Here is a 23,724-nt window from a genome sequence, read left to right as displayed (position 1 = left end):
AACCACAACACAACCATGTTGATGCCCTGATCTTAGACTTCCCAGTCATAACTGTGAGAAATAAATTTCCATTGTTTATAAGCTATCCAGTCTCTGGTATTCTGGTATAGCACTCCAAACTAAGAAGCTCTATCTTTCCTAGCAAAATCATATATTTCCTTGGAACTTCCCTTAGGTAATCAGAGAATTTAAAAGAATGGTTGTATAAAAAGGGACATTGCAAGTAGAATACTAAATGACCCTGAAGAGTTTGTTCTTCACAAGTCTGAAATAATGAGACTAATTAGTCCTCACAAGTCTGAAACAATGAGACTGATTAGTCCTAAGAGGCAAAGTTGAATTCACTAATTTTTGCTTTACTTAATCTTCACTCCTAACCCTTTTGGAGTTTTTTTTAAAGCATCTTGGCAAATAGAAAAAACTAACAGTTTTTCAATGAAATGAGTATTCCGGTTCTTAAGTGCCTGCCTACTCCTGATAAAATTGGCAAAACTAGATGTTAGCCTCTGTGAAACTCAACAACATTAGTATGATTTATTATTATCTTGTTCAAATTACTGTTCACATTGTGGAAATGGTTTCTGGGATCGACAACTTGTTAAAGGACACAGTCCCTTTTTTGGAGGAAAAAGCATCTGAACTTAGAGCCTCAACTTCTGTCTAGTGGTCCTCAGAGTGTGGAAGGGAGCGAGCATCATCTGATGGAGGTGAAAGTAAAATATAAGCGTGAAGACTACCTTGTTCACTTGACCTAACAGGAGGACAACCAGAGTTCCACGTGTTCCTGGGTTTTCCTGGTGGCTGGTAACCAGAGAACTCAAGGAAGCAGGCACACAGCCTGGCGGCCAAGAGTCATGCTCCCTATGCTTACATTGCAAGATAATTTTTAACAAGTCTTATCAGTAAATCAACTTGCAAAACCAGTAGTTGTCTAAATTATCTTTAATTCTCAATGTAATACAACACTGGTAATCAATTTATGAGAAAAAAAATGAAATAACATGTATTTTGTGATTTGAAATAAAGTGACTTTAGATCTGATTCAGAATTTGGAACAAGTAGTCGGGGAGAACACTCCCAGAACTTAAACCAGTTTACAGAGTGATTTTATTTTTAGGTGAATGGCTTAGGAAGTACAGGAGAAATAACTCGAAAGTTTTTAACCACCACCAAGTACAGAAGTTGCTTTTAAACTCTTAAAAAAACAAATTTTACTGACAGTGAGGTAGTTCCAGGTCATCTGCTTACATTTCATCTCTAATACATTTTTCTTAGTACAACTGGCTTTAAAACTCAAATGCAATTTCAAAAATATACAATCCTAGACTAATCCAAAGTCTGGATTTTATGGCTGCACTTTTCCATTAATCAACAAGCTTCCCAGCGATGCCTATGAAAGCTGGTGGCTGTTACCACATATCACTAGAAAAAAAATACTAACCTTTTGATCTGATAAATTTTCTATTTTATAGTCAGTAATAAGTTAAGAACGTGTGAAGAAACATTTGATACAAGCTTTCCTAATATTTCTAAGGTTACCTTGCATCGTAAGTCTCTGATGTTTGGCAAGGTCTAAATCCTGAAGTTTAATGCACAATTAACTATTCCTCAAGATTTTCTCCCCAGAATGAATTCTTTGATATTTTGTAAGGAATGAACTTCAGTTGGAAGGTTTTTCCCCATGCATTTAACTTAACAGTTTTTCTCCAGTATGAGTCCTCTGATGATTTGTAAGAGACGAGCTCTGACTGAAAGCTTTCCCACATTCTTTACATTTATAGGGCTTTTCTCCTGTATGAATTCTCATATGTGTCATAAGGGATGAACTTTGTCTAAAGGCTTTCCCACATACTTTACAATTATATGGTTTCTCTCCAGTATGAATTCTCTGGTGCTGAATGAGTGCTGAGCTTTGGTTGAAAGCTTTTTCACAGTCATTGCATTTATAAGGTTTCTCTCCGGTATGAATTTTTCGATGAGTGTTAACTGCTGAGTGTGAACTGAAAGCTTTTCCACATTCCTTACAATTATATGGTTTCTCTCCAGTATGGATCCTGTTGTGTATATTAAGCCGTGAAATCCAGGAGAAAGCTTTCCCACATTCATTACATTTGTAGGGTTTTTCTCCAGTATGAATTCTTTGATGTTGTATTAGAGCTGAGCTCTGGCTAAAGGCTTTCCCACACTCTTTACAGGCATAAGGTTTCTCACCAGTGTGAATTCTCTGATGTATAATAAGGGCTGAGTGGTAACTAAACACCTTCCCACATTCATTACAATTAAAAGGTTTCTCTCCAGTATGAATTCTGTGGTGTCTACTGAGTCGTGATATTGAAGTAAAGGCTTTCCCACACTGACTACATTCATATGGTTTCTCTCCAGTATGGATTCTATGATGCTGAATAAGAGATGAGCACTGGCTGAAGGTTCTCCCACACTCATGACACTTATAGGGCTTCTCTCCAGTATGAATTCGCTGGTGATTGTTAAGGGATGAACTACCTTTAAATGTTTTTCCACATTCATTACATTTATAGGGTCTCTCTCCAGTATGCATTCTCTGGTGTCCAATGAGAGACGTAGTGAAACTGAAGGCTTTTCCACATTCACTACATATGTAAGGCTTCTCTCCGGTATGAACTCTCAGGTGCTGAGTTAGAGATGAGCTTTGGCTAAAAGCTTTCCTACATTCCTTACATTTATAGAGCTTCTCTCCAGTATGGATTCTCTGATGTTTACTCAGGGAAGAACTGTGGAGGAAGATTTTCCCGCAGATATTACACTTGTAACACTTACGCACTGTGCTGATTCCCAGCTGTTTAAATAGAATTGAATACTGCTGTGAACAAGGTTTCCTTCCTCTGGAAACAATTCTGGGTTTTCTAATAAGTGATAATTTTAGATCAAGATTTTTCCCAAGGTCAATACCTATAAAGCTCTTGTCCTTCATGCATGTTTTCTTGATGGTAACTAAGACTTCCCTCAAAGCTCTGTTCTCTTTGCCTTGTTGATTCTCTAGGGTTTCCTCGTTTATGTAGATTTTTCCCAACCTAAAGTCAAAAGGACCATCACCTAAGAGTTGATTCATTACTTCCTGATTTTCTTCTTCAGAAACTCTGGTTTCAAACAAGCTCTCCCATCCTAAAATAAATGAAACATGTAAGTCTCTCTTGCACTGAAAATAAAGAAAAATAACATCAAAAAATACAAGGATGGCTAACAAATATATTTATGGAGTCCTTAGAAAAGGTAATGCCAAAGAATGTTCAAACCACTGCACAACTGCACTCATTTCACACGCTAGCAAAGTAATGCTCAAAATTCTCCAAGTTAAGCTTCAACGGTATGTGAACCAAGAACTTTCAGATGTTCAAGCTGGATTTAGAAAAGGCAGAGGAACCAGAGATCAAATTGCCAACATCTGCTGGATCATAGAAAAATCAAGAGAATTTCAGAAAAGCATCTATTTTGCTTTACTGACGATGTCAAAGCCTTTGACTGTGTGGATCACAACAGACTGTGGAAAATTCTTAAACAGATGGGAATCCCAGACCACCTTACCTGCCTCCTGAGAAATCTGTATGCAGGTCAAGAAGCAACAGTTAGAAATGGACATGGAACAACAGACTCGTTCCAAATCGGGAAAGGAATACGTCAAGGCTGTATATTGTCACCCTGCTTATTTAACTTATATGCAGAATACATCAAGCAAAATGCCAGGCTGAATGAAGCACAAACTGGAATCAAGATAGCTGGGAGAAATATCAATAACCTCAGATATGCAGATGATACCCCCCTATGGCAGAAAGCAAAGAGGAACTAAAGGGCCTCTTGATGAAAGTGAAAGAGGAGAGTAATAAAGCTGGCTTAAAACTCAACATTCAAAAAACTAAGATTATGGCATCCAGTCCTATCTGTTCATGGCAAATAGATGAGGAAACAATGGAAACAGTGAGAGATTTTAGTTTCTGGGCTCCAATATCACTGCAAATGGTGACTGCAGCCATGAAATGAAAAGATGCTTGCTCCTTGGAATAAAAGCTATGACAAACCTAGACAGCATATTAAAAAGCAGAGACATCTCTTTGCTGACAGATGTCCATCTAGTCAAAGCTACGGTTTTTCCAGTGGTCATGTATGGATGTGAGAGCTGGACCATAAAGAAAGCTGAGCACCAAAAAATTGATGCTTTGAACAGTGGTGTTGGAGAAGACTCTTGAGAGTCCCTTGGACTGCAAGGAGATCCAACTAGTCTATCCTAAAGGAAATCAGTCTTGAATATTCATTGGAAGGGCTGATGCTGAAGCTGAAACTCCAATATTTTGGCCACCTGATGTGAAGAACTGACTCATTGGAAAAGACCCTGAAGCTGGGAAAGACTGAAGGCAGAAGAAGGGAATGGCATAGGATGAGATGGTTGGATGGCATCACCAACTCGATGGACATGAGTTTGAGTGAACTCCGGGAGTTGGTGATGGACAGGGAGGCCTGGCATGCTGTGATTCATGGGGTCGCAAAGAGTCGGACACGACTGAGCAACTGAACTGAACTGAACTGCCAGATAAGAATCCCATTTTCACAGGGTTTACATTCTAGTAGCCAATATTGACAATGACCAAGTAACCAAATAAAGTACTGGGAGTGATAACAACTGAGAGAAAATAAACAAAAAAAATAAAAATAAAGTTGATGTGTACAACTTGATATTTCAAACTATGATGAAGAAATAAAATTAAAGATTTAAATAACATAAAAAGTTGTCCATGTAAAAATTGGGTAAGAAGAGCAATTACAAAGGCCATAAGGCAGGAATAAGCTCTGTGTGTTTGCAGAATATAAAGAATTAGTGTGGCCCTAGCATTAGTGTGGCCTAAGCAAGAGGGCGGAGAAGGCAATGGCAAGCCACTCCAGTACTATTGCCTAGAAAATCCCATGGATGGAGGAGCCTGGTAGGCTGTAGTCCATGGGGTCGCTAAGGGTCGGACACGACTGAACGACTTCACTTTCACTTTTCACTTTCACACATTGGAGAAGTAAATGGCAACCCACTCCAGTGTTCTTGCCTGGAGAATCCCAGGGACGGGGGAGCCTGGTGGGCTTACGTCTGTGGGGTCACACAGAGTCGGACATGACTGAAGTGACTTAGCAGCAGCAGCAGCAAGCAAGAGGGAAACAGGGGAGAATGCTACAAGAGAAGGAAATGAGATGGGTAGGGGGTCACATCAGGCAAGGTCTTGTAAAATATAGGGCAGTGTTTGGAATTTCTTTTAAGGATCACTGAGGGGTTGGAAGAACATGATAGTTTTGTTTAAAAAGGAAAACTATGGAGTTGTGTGACAAATGGGCTGTAATTGGGGACAGAGGAAAAGAAAACAAAGACAAATACAGGGCTGCTAATTAGGAGGCTGTGACAGTCTTCCTGGATGAAGGCTATGGCAGTTAGCACTGGCATGGTAACAGAAGCAGGCACACTGGGGTATTTCAAAAGCAGAGACAACAGTTATCTTCACCTGTGAATAAGGAGTACAGAGTAAGTGAGAGGACTCAACAATAATGCCTAGCTTTTGGCTTGGGGTTTCCCTGGTGGCTCAGATGGTAAAGACGCTGCCTGCAGTGCAAGAGACTCGGGTTCAATCCCTGGGTCAGAAAGATCCCCTGGAGAAGGGAATGCCTACCCAGTCCACTATTCTTGCCTGGAGTTTCCATTAACAGAAGAGGCTGGTGGGCAAGGGGTCGCAAAGAGTCTAACACAACACAGCAACTAACACTCTGGCTTGGGGAATCCAGTGGAGATGCGGGCCATATAGTGATACAGGGAACACTGGGAAAGTACATTTTTGAAAATGATTTTGTCTACCATTTTGTATCACTTAGAATACTATTCAAGAATGGGGTTACTGATTCAAAAGGAATGTATTTTATAAAAGGAATGAATATATTTTATAATAGAGTTTTAATATTCTTAACTAAAAGGGATGTGTATAATCATTGTAAGAAAAATTAAGAAAATAGAAAACTATTAAAATGAAAATGTAGTTCACCCATAAACATATCATGCAAATATAATCAATCACTGCTAAATGTGGAATTTAGCCCACCAGAATTTTTCTATATATAAAGAAATCACTTTTACTTAAAAAATTAAAGTGGGTTGAAACTAACCTCCCTGCACCACTTCACTTAAAGAAAAAACTATTGTGTGGTACATTTATACAATAAAATATTACTCAGCCATTAAAAAGAATGAAATCATGCTATTTGCAGCAATGTGGACAGACCTATAGTGTCATACTGAGTGAAGTTAAGTCAGAGAAAGAAATATCATGACATCCCTTATATGTGGAATCTAAAAAGAAATGATACAAATGAATTTACAAACAAAACATAGAGACTCACAGACTTAGAAAAAGGAACTTATGGTTGCCAGTGGGAAGGGATAGTTAGGGACTCTGGGAAGGTCACATACACACTGCTATATTCAAAATGGATATTCAACAAGGACCTATAGTACATGGAACTCTGTTTAATGTTGTGTGCCAGCCTGGATGGGAGAGGAGTTTGGGGGACAATCAATACATGTATATGTATGGCTCAGTCCCTTTGCTGTTCTCCTGAGACTACCACAACATTGTTAATTGGTTATATACCAATACAAAATTAAAACTTTAAAGTTTGGGGATAAAAATCATGAAATTCTCTCCATGTGAATGACAGTAGGCTGATATCATTTTGATGGCTACAGAATATTCTAGTACATTTAATAAATCCCCTTCTAAGTCATTTAGCTTTCTTTACTTCAAGTAATGCCTCATGTTAAAGCAAACATTCCTTTACATTATCTTTGTAGCTCTGCACAATTATGGAACTATTTTCTTAAGAAAAATTCTTAAGCCTGGGATTTACGTGAATAAAGCCAGAAATACTTCAATCAAAATCCCACTAAAGATATTGCTTACTGCTTAGAACAGTAGCAAAACAATGAATGTGTATTTCTTAACCTTTTGTAATATTCCCTATTAAAAGGAAAAATGATATTGCTTTACTTTGAATTTCTTTGATTTATAATGAAGCTGAGTAGTTTTTCAATAAATCTTTTTAATCATAATTCTTGCCTTGAGAACCCCATGAACAATATGAAAAGGCAAAAAGATAGGACACTGAAAGATGAACTCCCTGGATTGGTAGGTGCTCAGTATGCTACTGCAGATCAGTGGAGAAATAACTACAGAAAGAATGAAGCCAAAGCAAAAACAACACCTGGTTGTGGATGTGACCGGTGATAGAAACAAGGTCCGATGCTATAAAGAGCAATATTGCATAGGAAGCTAGAATGTTAGGTCCATGAATCAAGGCAAACTGGAAGTGCTCAAACAGGAGATAGCAAGAGTGAACGTCGACATTCTAGGAATCTGCGAACTAAGAGGGACTGGAATGGGTGAATTTAACTGAGATGACCACTGTATCTACTACTGTGGGCGGGAATCCCTTAGAAAAAATGTAGCAGCCATCACAGTCAAGAAAAGAGTCTGAAATGCAGTACTTGGATGTATTCTGAAACAGGACAGAATTATCTCTGCTCGTTTCCAAGGCAAACCATTCAATATCACGGTAATCCAAGTCTATAACCCCGACCAGTAACGCTAAAGAAGCTAAAGTTGAATGGTTCCATGAAGACTTACAAGACCTTCTAGAACTAACACCCAAAAAAGATGTCCTTCTCATTATAGGGGATTGAAATGCAAAAGTAGGAAGTCAAGAAACACCTGGAGTAACAAGCAAATTTGGCCTTGGAGTACGGAATGAAGCAGGGCAAAGGCTAATAGAGTTTTGCCAAGAGAACGCACTGGTCATAGCAAACACCTCTTCCAACAACACAGGAGGAGACTCTACACATGGACATCACCAGATGGTCAACACCAAAATCAGAGTGATTATATTCTTTGCAGCCAAAGATGGAGAAGTTCTATACAGTCAGCAAAAACAAGATCAGGAGCTGACTGTGGCTCAGATCATGAACTCCTTATTGCCAAATTCATACTTAAATTGAAGAAAGTAGGCAAAACCACTAGACCATTCAGGTATGATCTAAATCAAATCCCTTATGATTATACAGTGGAAGTGAGAAATAGATTTAAGGGACTAGATCTGATAGAGTGCCTGATGAACTCTGGACGGAGGTTCGTGACATTGTACAGAAGACAAGGACCAAGACCATCCCCATGGAAAAGAAATGCAAAAAAGCAAAATGGCTGTCTGAGGAGGCCTTACAGATAGCTGTGAAAAGAAGAGAAGTGAAAAGCAAAGGCGAAAAGGAAAGATATAAGCATCTGGATGCAAAGGTCCAAAGAAGAGCAAGGAGAGATAAGAAAGCCTTCCTCAGCGATCAATGCAAATAAATAGAGGAAAACAACAGAATAGGAAAAACAAGAGATCTCTTCAAGAAAATTAGAGATACCAAGGGAACATTTCATGCAAAGATGGGCTCGATAAAGGACAGAAATGGTATGAACCTAACAGAAGCAGAAGATATTAAGAAGAGGTGGCAAGAATACACAGAAGAACTGTACAAAAAAGATCTTCACTACCAAGATAATCACGATGGCGTGATCACTCACCTAGAGCCAGATATCCTGGAATAATGTGAAGTCAAGTGAGCCTTAGGAAGCATCACTACGAACAGTTAGTGGAGGGTGACGGAATTCCAGTTGAGCTATTTCAAATCTTGAAAAATGATGCTGTGAAAGTGCTGCACTCAATATGTCAGCAAATTTGGAAAACTTAGCAGTGGCCAAAGAACTGGAAAAGGTCACTTTTCATTCCAATGTCAAAGAAAGGCAATGCCAAAGAATGCTCAAACTACTGCACAATTGCACTCATCTCACACGCTAGTAAAGTCATGCTCAAAATTCTCCAAGCCAGGCTTCAGCAATACATGAACCGTGAACTTCCAGATGTTCAAGGTGGATCTAGAAAACACAGAGGAACCAGAGATCAAAGCACCAATATCCACTGGATCATCGAAAAAGCAAGAGAGTTCCAGAAAAACATCTATTTCTGCTTTATTTACTATGCCAAAGCCTTTGACTGTGTGGATCACAATAAACTGTGGAAAATTCTTAAAGAGATGGGAATCCAAGACCACCTGACCTGCCTCTTGAGAAACCTGTATGCAGGTCAGGAAGCAACAGTGAGAACTGGACATAGGACAACAGATTGGTTCCAAATAGGAAAAGGAGTATATCAAGGCTGTATATTGTCACCCCGCTTATTTAACATATATGCAGAGTACATCATGAGAAACACTAGGCTGAAGGAAGCACAAGCTGGAATCAAGATTGCCAGGAGAAATATCAATAACCTCAGATATGCAGATGACACCACCTTTATGGCAGAAAGCGAAGAAGAACTAAAGAGCCTCTCGATGAAAGCAAAAGAGGAGAGTGAAAAAGTTGGCTTGAAGTTCAACATTCAGAAAACTAAGATCATGGCATCTGGTCCCATTACTTCATGGAAAATATATGGGGAAACTGTGGAAACAGTGACTGACTATTTGGGGGGACTCTAAAATCACTGCAGACGGTGACTGCAGCCAGGAAATTAAAAGACGCTTACTCCTTGGAAGGAAAGTTATGACCAACTTAGACAGCATATTAAAAAGCAGAGACATTACTTTGTCAACAAAGGTCCATCTAGTCAAGGCTATGGTTTTTCCAGTGGTCATGTATGGATGTGAGAGTTGGACAATAAGAAAGCTGAGTGCAGAAGATTTGATGCTTTTGAACTGTGGTGTTGGAGAAGACTCTTGAGAGTCCCCTGGACTGCAAGGAGATCCAACCAATCCATCCTAAAGGTGATCAGTGCTGGGTGTTCATTGGAAGGACTGATGTTGAAGCTGAAACTCCAATACTTTGGCCACCTGATGTGAAGAACTGACTCATTGGAAAAGACCCTGATACTGGGAAAGATTGAGGGCAGGAGGAGAAGGGGACGACAGAGGATGAGATGGTTGAATGGCATAACCGACTCAATGGACATGGGTTTGTGTGTACTCTGGGAGTTGGTGATGGACAGGGAGGCTTGGCGCACTGCAGTTCATGGGGTCGCAAAGAGTCAGACCCAACTGAGCGACTGTACTGTCTGACTTGTGCCTTTGTGCTATAATTATCTGGAAATTTCCTCCTTCTTTTTACTTTTATATTCCATAGCCATGACAGCAATGATAACAATATTAATAGTGAAAAATGGGAAACAAATTTCCAAAAGGAAGACTGTTTAATAAAATATGGCTTAACAATACATGAGAGTTCTTTCAATGAGGCAGACCTCTATTCAATGACAGCTAAATAATTGAACAGTTAAAAACAAGCTCAAAAACAATATGTACAATCAATCTGTTTCTCTGTGTGTGTGTCTTTCTCATATACAAACACAGTCAAATATTCATAGTTTGAAAGAATAGTAAAATATTAACAATGACTCAGTATGGTTGGTAAAATTTCAAATCAATCTTTTCTTTTTTCTGTTTCTCACTTTTTAATACCATGCACACCTCAACTAAACTAAAAATAACTAATTTTTTAAATCTTACCAAATATAGTCAATTTGAAATTAGTAATTTCTTTGCCAATCACAACCAAATTTGAAACTCATCCAACAGATATATTTATTTCTGACAGCTGTGATTGAATTTCTGTTTCATATTTTTATTCTTACATTCATGCACCTCCAATTGTCCATGGAATATGGCAGAATATATGTCAGTATGTGGTAAAGAAAAAAAATCACTGAAATGAAAAAGAGACTTGGGTCTTCAAAGCAGTGGGCCCTATGAATGCTGAATAATATTAAAAACCAAAAAAACCAAACTTCCTTGATATAGCTTAATGAAACTTGTGAATTTCAAAGATAAAAAGGATATCAGAAAATAAAAAAGGAGAAAAGGGTTTTCTAAATGGAAACAGAGGTGGTGGGGGAAAGAGAGGACTTATAGTGCCCCAAACAGAGGAACAAAGGCTGAACAACTTCTAGGAAATAAAAACTGATGCTAGAATTCTAGATACAAAACATAATTCCCACAGGAGAGGGAAAAAAACTGATATTAGACAGGTATACATGAACCTTTCTGAAACATTAGTCAGGAAATACTCTAGTCAAACCAAAGGCAAAAATCTCAAGACAGAACTCATAAACAGAAACACAAGACTGAACTGACACAGAAAACCTATCTTTTGCCATCAGAATAAATTCCGGACAAGGAGCAAAACTCAAAAGAGTGAGTCATCCTCCCATGTCAGAAACAAAGACAAAATTCAAAATGCAACAGAAAGCAAGACCTTATGATTCAGCAATCCACAGGGATTTTAGAGATTGAGAGATACTTTATAGCAGCCAGGGTCTGGAACATACTATTTTAAACTGCTAAGAACAGACACTACACTTGATCTTAGACAAAAGGCCGAGAAGTGATGGAACGTGTTATTTTAAAATTGTTTCACACCAAGAGCTATGTATAATATCTGCAAACCTTCTGCCTAAATTCAATAACTATTACCATTTTGCTAACCTTGCTATCTCTCTCTTGCATAGTACATAAATATACATGCATCATTTTTGTCTTTTAGCTAAACCATGTGTAAAAAGTTGCAGATAAGTCAAAGCAAAAACCCAAGATGGGATAATGAGGAATGCATTGTAGTGATAAAAGGTTTGTTCAAATCGTAAAAAGAAAATAATCAATCCAGTGAAAGAAAAAAGGAAGAAGATATGAATCACAAACCTTTACACATTACATGCTCTGCATTCAAATTACAAAGGACATATGACAAAGTACAACTCACACTGGAAGAATTCAGCTCTCCCTCTGAACCTGCTATACCAAGTACTCAAAAAGGTCGAGTGAGGATATGCCCTTCCCAGCATTTCCCACCTATCCTGACACATTGAGGAGGGTCTTGGTCAGTATCTCCTCCTTACTGATCAGCAAAGCCCAAGCAGCTCAGAGACGCTATGCCCATTTCCCAATTACTGTCACTCACCTAGATATGTGCTTTGACAAACTCCATTTTCCACCATCCAGGGGTCTTCCCCTTGTTCTAACTGGAGGATAACTTTTGGTTTGGAAAACAGAATCCCTGTTCACGAGCAAGAAAGAGAATGAATCCATGGTGCAGACATGAGTGGCCAGTCACTCACTCATATCCAGCCCCAGAGTCTGGGGCAAAGGGACAGCTGAGAGTAAATAGATTTGTTCTGAGAAGGGCTTAAAACTGGGCTCCCAGAGGATGGCCAGGAGGTGGTCTCAGGAAGAAAGTTAGGGCTCTGGTTGTACATTCCTCTAAGCTGGAACCTCTTGTGAAACCCAGAGGGACAGAGTTCAGGGGGCAGAAGACAGGAAAAGTACAGAAAGGATGCCCAGCACCAACTCTATCAAGCTGCACCTTGTCCCTGCAGCTGAGGGTGACAGTAAGCGCTGCTCTCTGAGTCCACCCGTGGGCTGAGTCTGGCCACGTCCTCCAAATGTCCTCCTGGGAGAGGGCACCAAGGTTCTCCCAGTAGATTCTACATCACAAGGAAATGGCCTTACCCAGAGAGAACAGGGTGCTGTAGTTCTCCAGCATCACCTCCTGGTACAAGGTTCTCTGCGCAGAGTCTAGGCACAGCCACTCGTCCCGGCTGAAGAACACAGCCACATCCCTGAATGTCACAGACACCTGTAACAGAAACCCATTCCTGCTCACCCAGGACCATATCCCCAGTGGGATGACTGAGCAGCAACCCTGTCACCATTCTAGGTTCTGAGCAATTCCAAGCTGAATATTTCCTGACCACTCCTCCTTTACTAAGCACATACATATCTGTCACCCACCTACTGTCAGTGAAGCACTGTGCTCCCAGCAAAATGAAATTCAGCAGCCAAACAAGGCAAAACACTTGAAGTCGTCAAATGAAATCAGAATGATGGAAACACAGAACTCTAGGCATAGAAACGTACAATAACCTAGACCAAACTCATTTTACAGGTGAGACATGAGAACTGGGTTTTAGAAGGAGCCTCCAGTACACTCACTCAAGGAGCAACAGGTGTGCTTGGATTCTGTGGTCACCTTGGGCCACCTCTGTCTCGGATGGAAGGATGCTGCCAGTCACAGTGAAGGAGGCTTTGAGAATGCCGCAGGCATGGCTTTCCCAGAAGCAGGCCCAGCATGGTGAGCTGCACAATCTTTGAAGAGCCAAGTGACAAGGCTGCAGTTGGGACTCTCCCAATCCCAGAAGCCTTTGTCCTACTTCTCTCTGAAACCAAGCAGGAGCCCTGAGGGGCCCTCCTATATACATAAAGCCTTTCCAAGTTCTCCATTTCTTGTTTGCAGGAAAAGGGCTTCAACCCCTTAGACCTTCCTGAATACCAAGGGGCATATTCAAACGGTCACTAATGAGGGAATTGAGGGAATGCAGAAACAAAGGGACAGCAGTCAAGAAACAACAGTGCAGCCAAAGAGCAGGGTCCTGGGTCCTACTCAAGGGACATACATAAGAACACATCTTTGAGTTCTTTTGCAGTAACTAAGGCCCCCACCCAGGTAGAGGATGGTTACTCAAGGCTGAGCGCAACAGTGCTGGAACGCTGCCCTGTTACCTCACCATTACCAGCCAGAAGAAATTTATAGTCTGCAGCCCTTATCCCAAATTTTGCCTAAAAAAATTTTTCCCTGAAAACCATCAGGGAGTTGAGTTTTTTGCATACAAGCCATCTGTTCTTCTTACTTGGCCCTACAATATACCTTTCCCACTCCAAACTCTGATGTTTTGGTTTGTTTGGCCTCACAGTACATCCGACACACAAATGCGGCTTTGGGAACATCTCCTGCTTCAGTGCATCACAAGTCACCTGTTTTAAACTGGTGTTCCCTTTCTTTTATTATTAAGAATTTTCTTTTTTTAAGCAAATTAGGAATGATCAATAAGCAAAAGAAAAAGGAATGTTGGACTTCCCTGGTAGTCCAGTGGTTAAGACTCTATGCTCCCACTGCAGAGGGCACAGGTTCCATCCCTGGTCAGGGAACTAAGATCCTGTACGCCACATGGTGCAGACAAAATAAGAAAAAGGAACATTAAACTAACTTCCTACCATCAAAAACAAGGTTTGTTAACTTCTTGTTGTGTGTTTTTTCAGACTTTTTACATGATAATATGGCTCTAAATTTAAATAAAAATAAAATGTTACACAGATAACTTTACCCCACTCAACACTTTTTATTTGCCACATAGCTCACTGTATAATTTATAGATTATTAGATGGTTTACTTAACTAATCTACTGGTGGGTATTTAGGTTATTTCCATTTTTGTAACCCTAAAAATACTGGATTGAGTATCCCTGCACATCACCTTATTTTCTCAGGACACATTTCTAGAGTGTCCTAATACTTCCCCACTTTATCCCCAAAATCCAGAAAGGCGGTCACAAGGCCGGGGTGTTCTTTGATTGGTAAGGGCAAAAGCAAATTAAATTAAAAGAAATAAGTGAGAGGACTCCAACCCCATCCTTTATTTTCTTTCCGAATTTCCCTTACCAAATGTATGTAAGTCTTTTTAATGGCTAAATAAGTCATCTGCCAGTCTCACAATTCAGGACTGCTTCCTTAAGGACCTGGTAACCATTACTTTGAATGTGCCAACATCACCATTTCCTAGGAGGAGACGGGCCTAACTTGTCACCTGACAAATTTCCAAACTGAAAAACTGGGTTATAGCACTTAGCTATATATAAGTGAGCTTTTTGTCTCTGCAATCTCTTTAGTGGATTGCCAGTGATACACAATAAATTCTGGTGTAATGTTTACTCAATAATAAAAGTGTTTTCTTTCTCTTCTACTGATAAGGAAAGGTTTTCTGGGTTGGAAAGAGATCATGCTTATAATTATTGTTCCCCAAGTGAGAGGGCAAAGAAGGGAAGAAATCACTGTGAACCAGATGCTTCCCACCTCAGGGAAGTCTCACTTCCCTGAATCTGTCCCTTCCCCCAAACCACAGACCAAATTGTAACTTCTTTTCCTTTCAACATCTGTATAAGCCTAGTACTGCTCATAAGTATAAAACTGCACAATAGTAGGAAGCATCTCTGACCACTAGGTCTTTTTTCTAGGATCGTCTTAGAAAATCACCTAGACCCTTATCAGGTATTACTGTAGTAGATTAGTTCTCAGTTGATTTCCTGTGTTATGGGAGAGATTTGACTCCCCTATGTCTCTGCCTTCCATGGGGCAAAACAAACGTGGCTCCTTCACAAAGCTCTGGGCGTGGCACTGGCATGGGGCCTGTGGGCCCATTCATTTCCAAGTCAACAAGCACTAACTGGTTAAGTGGAAAATTCACAAAGAGGCTGGCCTTGCAGCAAGGGAAATACCCTCTTTTTGGAGTTTCTCAATTCTGGTCTCTCAATGGGCTTCATTACCTAGAAAAGCTCAACAATAGATAACGCATGTTCCACAACCTCTGAACCCAGAAGGCAGTTCAAGAAAGAAACCTTTACTCACCAGAGCCTGGGCTGGCAGCAACCTTGTGGCCATTTCTCCCTCCTGCTGCTCCTTTGAGAGAGGGCACCTAAAAGGGAGAAAGAAACTGTGAGGTCTTTCCCTTCTATCTGCACTCCCCTCCTCATTAGGGTTAGACCAGGTTAAGAAGTCTCCGCAGGCTTAGCACCCTTCAGAAACCAGAGGACACCTGGAAGCCCAGGCATTTCTGAGTTGGAGGGGACCGGCGCTTGACCACCAAACCCAGGAGTGCACAATAAGCAGATTCCAGTCACTGAGCCTGCACGCTTTCAGCCAATGATTTACGAATAAAGACGAATCAAATGAAGGTATTAGAACCACCAGATACAAATCAACACTGTAAACAGCGGTCACACCGGGCTCACAGAGACGTTAAACTAATGAGAAATGACAAATATTCTTCACACCTGCCTTTAGGTATTTTGAGCTATTGGCCATCTCATGCGACGAGTTGACTCACTCTGATCTGGGAAAGGTTGGGGGCGGGAGGAGAAGGGGACGACAGAGAATGAGATGGCTGGATGGCATCACCGACTCTGTGGACATGAGTTTGGGTGAACTCCGGGAGTTGGTGATGGACAGGAAGGCCTGGCGTGCTGTGATTCATGGGGTCACAGAGAGTCGGACACGACTGTGCGACTGAACTGAACTGAATTAGGATTATAATAATTCTTCAAATGTCATTTTAAGAACTGGTCTCCTTTTCAGAAACAACCAACCAAAAACTAGTCCTCTTCTCTTCCTCTTGGACGTTGTGTTCCCTTTGTGAAGAAAGTTATCAAACCTCCTTAACTGTAAAGGGAAGTATTACCGATCCACCTTCCCTACCACTACCCTCCTAAAAGTACAAGACTCAGAAAAAATGCCTTCGTTGGCTAGAAATGAATTTAAAATTTAGAGAAAACGGACCTAACTCAGCAAGTGTAAAAAATTAAACACAAAAGGAAACAGTTAAGTCACTTAGGATTCACCCCACGAGAACAATGCCAAAATACAAGGTTGGCAAAAGGGATAAACATTAAGTTTCAACTGTAGGGGTTAAATACCAACAAACGGTAAAAGCTGAAAACCGCCTCAGGGCTCACGAATCCCGAAATGAGCCACAGCTCCCTGCAATCTCTTCTCGAGGGACACCTCTCTGGGAGCCTGGCCCAGACTGAGCCGCGCCGCCCGTCCAGGGGCCTCGCCGGGGCAACGCCCCCTCCTCCGGCCGCGTTCACCTGCCAAGGCCGCCCGGGCTCGGACGCCCGAAGTTGGGACTCGCCGCGGCTGACCCTCTGTCCGCTCCCTGCTGGAGGAGCCTAACAGCCCGGGGCCACTCTCAAAGGCAGTCGGTACCTATGCTCACCGGACGTGGGAAGCGGCGGACCCTACAGAAGCTAAGAGGAGCACCTAACGCAGGACATTTAGCGTCGCCGCCGCCAGGCCACCGGGCAAAACTGCGCGTGCGTACAGGAGAACCCTAGCGCTTTTCCTTTCGAACTATACTTCCCAGACGTCTCCACGGCACGGCCCGCTACGGAGTCCGACAAGGTCCAAGGAAGGGAAGGCTAGAGAAAGCAGTCTTGCAAGAGCCAGAGGCTGAAGCCTTTGCTGTAACTACGTGTCCTTTCGTGCACCTGTTTTTATTTAAAATTGTGATGACAATGATAATAAGTGGAAAAAGTGAGCATGTAGTAGAAAATGTGGAAGACTAGCCGCTTGCTGCTGCTTTTTCTTGGTTATTGAGAAAACTGTTAGTATATATTTAACGAATTTTTTAATTTAAAAATTGTCTACATTTTGTAACCTATAATAAATATATTTTTTAAAGTGACACATTGGGTAAAAACAAAAACATAGACCTAGTATTGCCCTTCTCATGACATTCATTACTTCTTTTAAAAGGGTTCCTTTAAATTGTAAAGTTTGTTTTCCAGTATTGAGAGTAACTCCCTTCTTTACCACTGCATCCTCATTGTCTGGCACTATACATACCAAATAATACATACTCTATAAATATCAAGTGAATGCTTTTTAAAATAGCCACCATTACAGTTTACAAAACCAGGCCTAAAACCAAAGAACTCCTTAAGGTAAAAAATAAAGAGATTAATTATTCTATACCAGGAAAATAATATAAGGAAGAGACCTGGGATCACAGTGTTACAAAGATCATTTCAAACCAAAAATAGTCAAGTGCAGCAATACACATTGCTAACCTTCAGTTCAGTCGCTCAGTCATGTCTGACTCTTTGCCACACCATGAATCACGCACGCCAGGCCTCCCTGTCCATCACCAACTTCCAGAGTTCACTCAAACTCATGTCCATCGAGTCGGTGATGCCATCCAGCCATCTCATTCTCTGTCGTCCCCTTCTCCTCCTGCCCTCAATCCCTCCCAGAATCAGAGTCTTTTCCAGTGAGTCAACTCGTCGCATGAGGTGGCCAAAGTATTGGAGTTTCAGCTTTAGCATCAGTCCTTCCAATGAACACCCAGGACTGATCTCCATTAGGTAATTTCAAATCAAAACCACAATGAGCTAGCACTTTACCCAGTAGGATAGCTGCTATCAAAACAAAGACAAGAACAAAATAATTCAGAAAGCAACTTGCATTAGTGAGGACTTGTTGAAATTGAATCCTCGTGAACTTCTACTGAGAATGTAAAATGCTGTAGCTGTTACCAAGTCCAAGTTTGGTCTGCTCACCTCACCATAGGCCAACGAATCTGAGCGTCAAGGTGTTGAGACAAGGAGGAGACTTTAATTGGGGGAACGGTAGACCAAGAAGATGGCAGGCTAGTGCCTTAAAATAACCATCTTATTGGGGTCTGGACGCCAGGTGGTTTTATAGATCAGAGAGAAAGAAGCAATGAGGAACTAAAGTCAAAAGGCAGACTAGAGAAGGAGATGCAATGGGGAAACAAAGTGAAAGGGTCTTCAGTTTTGCAAAACATCTCCAATGGGATGTCCAGCCATCAGAATCTCTTCTATTCACAGGTGGGCAGGGACAAACTATCTCTCCACCAGTTGAACAAAGGCACTTTAATCAAACAGAGGGGCAGAGTGCTCCAGGCAAGCCACTGAGTATGATTATAATAATTAAAGCAATGAAAAGTGAGTCAAAGAAACAGTTTCCAACATGGAGTCAAAATTGGCTTCCTCCCTGCAACACAGCTGCTGTGGTATGGTGGTTTCTCAGCACTAAAAATAGTATTGCTGTATAATCCAGCAATTCCACTTCTAAGCACATTCCCCAAAGAATTGAAATCAAGAACTCAAGCAGGTATTTATACACTACTGTTCACAGCAATGTTATTCAGAATAGTGAAAAAGTAGGAAGAACTCAGTGAACTGGTAAGTGGGTAAACAAAATGTGGTCTATCCATATAATGAAATATTCAGCCATAAAAAGGAAGGAATATCTGATATATGCTACAATATGGATGAATCTTGAAGACATGAAAAGTAAAAGAAGGCAAACTCAAAAAGACAAATATTGTATAATTCTGCCTATATGAGGTGTCTACAATAGTCAGATTCATAGATGTAAAGTAGAATTCTGGTTACTAGGGACTAAGGGAAGGAGGAAATGAGGATTCATTGTTTACTGGGTATGGATTTCAGATTGGGATAATGAAAAAGTTCTGGAGGTGACTAGTGGTGATGATGGCACAACAGTAAAAATATACTTAATGCTACTGAGCCACACACTTTAAAAAATGGTTGAACTGGTAAATTTTATATTATGTATATTTTACCACAATAAAAGTAATAATTTAAAATAAAATAATTGTGAACCATTATTGGCAAGACAGCATTGAAATGTACATATTCTTCATATTCTTTAAAATAAAAACACTTCCATATATAATTTTTAAAGTAATAAAACCCACACAGGTCTAGGAAAATGCCATCAGAGCACCAGAAATTGAAAATCTTGGAAGGCGTGCAGCCAATATGTGCCCTGAGAGCCAAAGGCTATCTAATAGAAAGATTCAGAAGAAAATAGAAAATAAAGAGAAGGAAATAATTCCAAATAGATTACACGTAGAGACATAGTAGAAAACATATTCAAACTGAAGAAAGCCTGGGTCTTTCTTCAGATTAAATAGAATATAAAGTGCTGAGCATGACTGGCGGAGGGTTCGGAGGTTGGGGAAAAGGAGCAGGAAATACATACTGGAGAAAATTTCAGAACTCTAAAATCTTAAAAGCAACCAGGATATAAAAAGGAAACACAAGATATCCTGTATATTACTTGTACAATAATAGAAGACAGGACTGCTCAAATTAGTTTAAACGTAAAGGCATTTAAGGGCTTCCAAGGTGGTGCTAGTGGTAAAGAACTTGCCCAGCAATACAGGAGCATTGCATTGCCAGCCAATGCAGGAGACAAGTGTTTAATTGCTGGGTTGAGAAGATCCCCTGGAGGAGGGTTCAGCAATCCATTCGAGATTCCTTGCCTGGAGAATTCCATGGGCAGAGGCGTCTGGTGGGCTACAGTCCATAGGGTTGCACAGAGTCTGACATGATTGAAGCAACTTAGTATGCACATAAAGGCACAAGAAATCTTGGGCCGAACTGTTGTTCAGTTGCTAAGTTGTGTCGTACTCTTTGTGACCCCATAGTTTGCAGCACGCCAGGCTCCCCTGTCCTTCACTATCCCAGAATTTACTCCAGTTCGTGTCCCTTAAGTCAGTGATACTATCTAGCCATTTCATGCTCTGCTGTTTGCCTTCAGTCTTTCCCAGCATTAGGGTCTTTTCCAATCTGTCATCTCTTCACATCAGCTGGCCTAAGTATTGGAGTGTCAACTTCAGCATCAGTCCCTCCAGTGAATATTGAGGTTTGATTTCCTTTAGGATTGACTTTCCTTTAGGATTGATCTCCTTGAGGTGCAAGAAACTCTCAAGAGTTTATTCCAGCATCACAATTCAAAAGCATCAGTTCTTTGGCACTCAGCCTTCTTTATGGACCAACTCTCACATATGCACAGGACTACTGAAAAACCATAGCTTTGACTATATGGATCTTTATCAGCAAAGTGATGTCTCTGCTTTTTAATAGGTTGTTTAGGTTTGTCATAGTTTTCCTTCCAAGGAGCAAGCACCTTTTAATTTCATGGATACAATCACCATCCACAGTGATTTTGGAGCCCCCCAAAATAAAATGTGTCACTGCTTCTACTTTTTCCCAGTCTACTTGCCAGGAAGTGATAGAACGGACTCCATGATGTTAGCTTTTTGAATGTTGAGTTTTAAGCCAGCTTTTTCACTCTCCTCTTTCACCCTCATCAAGAGGCTCTTTAGTTCCTCTTCAATTTCTGCCATTAGAGTAGTATCATCTGCATATATGAGGCTGTTGATATTTCTCCTGGCAATCTTGATTCCAGCTTGTGATTCATCCAGGCCGGCATTTCACAAGTACTCTGCATATAAGTTAAATAAGCAGGGTGACAATATACTGCCTTGTTGTACTCCTTTCTCAATTTTGAACCAGCTTGTTGCTCCTTGTCTGGTTCTAACTGTTGCTTCTTAACCTGCATACCGGTTTCTTAGAAACAGGTAAGGTGGCCTGGTATTCCCATCTCTTTAAGAATATTCCACAGTTTGTTGTGATCCACACAAAGGCTTTCTTGTAGTCAACGAAACAGGAGTAGATGTTTTTCTGGAATTCCCTTGCTTTTTCTATGATCCAATGAGATGTTGGCAATTTTATCTCTGGTTCTTCTGCCCTTTCTAAATCCAGCTTGTACATCTGGAAGTTCTCAGTTCATGTACTGCTGAGGTCTAACTTGGGTTTTGAGCATAATCTTACTAGTGTGTGGTCCAGACTACAGCTCAGCAGAATCAATGGTTCAGTAAGGTCATCGAAAAACCAGGTTTCTATCTTCTGTTCACCCTGCTCCTCAGGAGCTGATCGGACTAAATCAGGCTTCTGGTTCTGTTGGGAAATAGGAAGAGGAGAAGGGGTATATGTTGGGTACACAAGAATGTCCATACCATTCAGACTTTCACCAGGAGCACTGGTTCTAGAAAACAGTGTGGAGCAATATCCTCAGATTTCCAAAGTAAAATAATTTATAACTTAAAATTCTATGACTCATAACTTAGTAATTCAGTTGTGAGTAAAGCAAAGGTATTTGGGAGCTAAAGGTGTAATAGGGAAGAACAAACCTGACCCTATATTAGACTTGTTCCTTTTTACTTTAATGTTTGTGCTCTGTCATCTCTGCTTAGTCATGCTGGTTCTAAACCTTTTGTAAAATAATGTTGCCTATATTCTCAAATATACAGGATAGCCTATTCTCAAGGCCCTGGCCTTTAAGAGTGCATTCATATAGATATTAAAAAGTGCATAACAGGGAATAACATTTGTCTTGTTGAAGCTGGAAGAACAAAGATTTTCTACACCAAGAAGCTGGCAACAACTAATATGCTCCTCCCTCACCTTGCCTTTAAAAGTGTTTGGCTGAAACCCTTCCAAGAGTTCAGAGTTTGGGGGTCACGAGCCATGCATCTCTCCTTATATGGCCCTGCTATAACATTTCAACATTTCACAGATCAAAAACCAAAATGATTACAAAAAAGAATGGCAAAGAGAATATAGTAGCAGACTACTGTTCTTGTTTATTCAGGGGAGTGATAGATAATTTCAGATGTAAGTTTTTAAAAATCTTTTAATGTGTATGTTAAATATTTAATAGAACCAATTAGGCAAATAGAAATACAGTGTTTGAATGTCTAACCTGAGTTGCTGAGTGATCTTTTTTTTGTAGATTCAAATCTTATTTATTTTTATAATTTTTATTGGAGTATAATTGATTTCCAATGTGTTAGTTTCAGGTTTACAGCAAAGTGAATCAGTTATACATATAACCACTATTTTTTAGATTCTTTTCTCATATAGGTATTGAATAGGGTTACTTGTGCTATGCAGTAAATATTTGTTAGTTATCTATTTTATATATAGTAGTATGTATATGTCAATCCCAATCTCCCAATTTCTGTCTTCTCCCTGGTGACCATAAGTTTGTTTTCTGTATCTGTGACTCTGTTTCTGTTTGTAAATAAGTTCATTTGTACTATTTTTTATAAAAAGAATCCAGATAGAGGCACTATCTTATGACATTTGTCTTTCTGATTTACTTCACCATGCATGACAATCTCTAGGTCCATCCATGTTGCTTCAGATGGCATTATTTGGTTCTTTTTTATGGCTGAGTAATTGGAAGGACTGATGCTAAAACTGAAACTCCAATACTTTGGCCACCTCATGTGACGAGTTGACTCACTGGAAAAGACTCTGATGCTGGGAAAGGTTGGGGGTGGGAGGAGAAGGGGACACAGAGAATGAGATGGCTGGATGGCATCACCGACTCTGTGGACATGAGTTTGAGTGAACTCCAGGAGTTGGTGATGGACAGGGAGGCCTGGCGTGCTGTGATTCATGGGGTCGCGGAGAGTCGGACACGACTGAGCGACTGAACTGAACTGAACCGAATACACCGTATCTTCTTTATTCATTCGTCTGTCGATGGACATTGAGGTTGCTTCATGTCTTGGTTATTGAAAATAGTGCTGCAATGAACATTGGGGTGCATGTAACTTTTTTGTATACATTTAAAAATTAATTTTTATTTGAATATACTTGCTTTAGCATGTATCTTTTATAAGTGTGGCTTTTCTGCATATATGCCTAGTGGTGGGATTGCTGGATCATATGATATTTCTATATTTAGTTTATTAAGGAAACTCCATACTGTTCTCCATAATGGTAACACCAATTTACATTACTACCATCAGTGTAGGAGGATTCGCTTTTCTCCACATCCTTTTCAGAACTTACTGTTTGTAGATTTTTTTCATGATGACTGGTGTGAGGAGATATCTCATTGTAGTTTTGATTTGCATTGCTCTAATAATTAGTGATGTTGAGCATCTTTTCATGTGTTTGGCAGCTGTCTGTATGTCTTCTTTGGAGAAATGTCAATTTAGATCTGCTGCCTATTTTTTGATTCAGTTTTTTTTTAAAATATTGAGCTACGTGAGCTGTTTTGTATATTTTGGAGCTTAATCCCTTGTCTGTTGGTTGTTAGCAAATGTTTCTTCCCATTCTGTGAGTTGTCTTTTCATTTTGTTCATGGTTTTCCTATGCAAAAGCTTTTTAATTAAGTCCCATTTGTTTATT

At 40.2% G+C, this 23,724-nt stretch overlaps 2 protein-coding genes and 1 non-coding gene across 3 annotated transcripts in view; all 3 read right to left on the bottom strand.

Moving 5' to 3' along the window:
* ZNF354C (zinc finger protein 354C) overlaps positions 1 to 15,588 on the bottom strand; it is a 67,716-nt gene extending 52,128 nt beyond the window's left edge. Inside the window, exon 1 of the mRNA XM_088839258.1 lies at positions 15,533 to 15,588. The gene's annotated coding sequence lies outside the window, so the exon portion shown is untranslated. The remainder of the gene's footprint in view (positions 1 to 15,532) is intronic.
* On the bottom strand, positions 579 to 16,975 carry ZNF879 (zinc finger protein 879). Its single transcript, XM_055431131.2, has 5 exons — positions 16,889 to 16,975; positions 15,533 to 15,599; positions 12,584 to 12,710; positions 12,036 to 12,131; positions 579 to 3,141 (listed from the first exon to the last, which is right to left on the bottom strand). Exons 2-5 carry the CDS (start codon positions 15,563 to 15,565, stop codon positions 1,688 to 1,690), a joined length of 1,710 nt encoding a protein of 569 aa, XP_055287106.1. The 5' UTR covers positions 15,566 to 15,599; positions 16,889 to 16,975; the 3' UTR covers positions 579 to 1,687.
* LOC129559688 (U2 spliceosomal RNA) lies at positions 11,272 to 11,467 on the bottom strand. Its single transcript, XR_008686623.2, has one exon. It is a non-coding gene; the product is annotated as a U2 spliceosomal RNA (small nuclear RNA).
* Positions 16,976 to 23,724: the final 6,749 nt, after the last annotated feature.

Source organism: Moschus berezovskii, chromosome 8 (genome assembly GCF_049115385.1).
Source record: "Moschus berezovskii isolate FMDL1 chromosome 8, NW_MosBer_1.0, whole genome shotgun sequence".
Classification (NCBI taxonomy): Eukaryota; Metazoa; Chordata; class Mammalia; order Artiodactyla; family Moschidae; genus Moschus; species Moschus berezovskii.
The sequence above is the reverse complement of the archived record's forward strand: the minus strand, read 5'-3'. Positions and strand labels throughout refer to the sequence as shown.

Excerpts from the sequence above, each read along its gene's own strand:
- ZNF879 (XM_055431131.2), bottom strand. The coding sequence starts at position 15,565 with ATGGCCACAAGGTTGCTGCCAGCCCAGGCTCTG. Across the intron at positions 12,132-12,583 it reads CAGCACCCTGTTCTCTCTGG|GGATTCTGTTTTCCAAACCA; the intron begins GTAAGGCCATTT and ends GCTCGTGAACAG. Across the intron at positions 3,142-12,035 it reads TTGTCAAAGCACATATCTAG|GATGGGAGAGCTTGTTTGAA; the intron begins GTGAGTGACAGT and ends CATTTATTTTAG.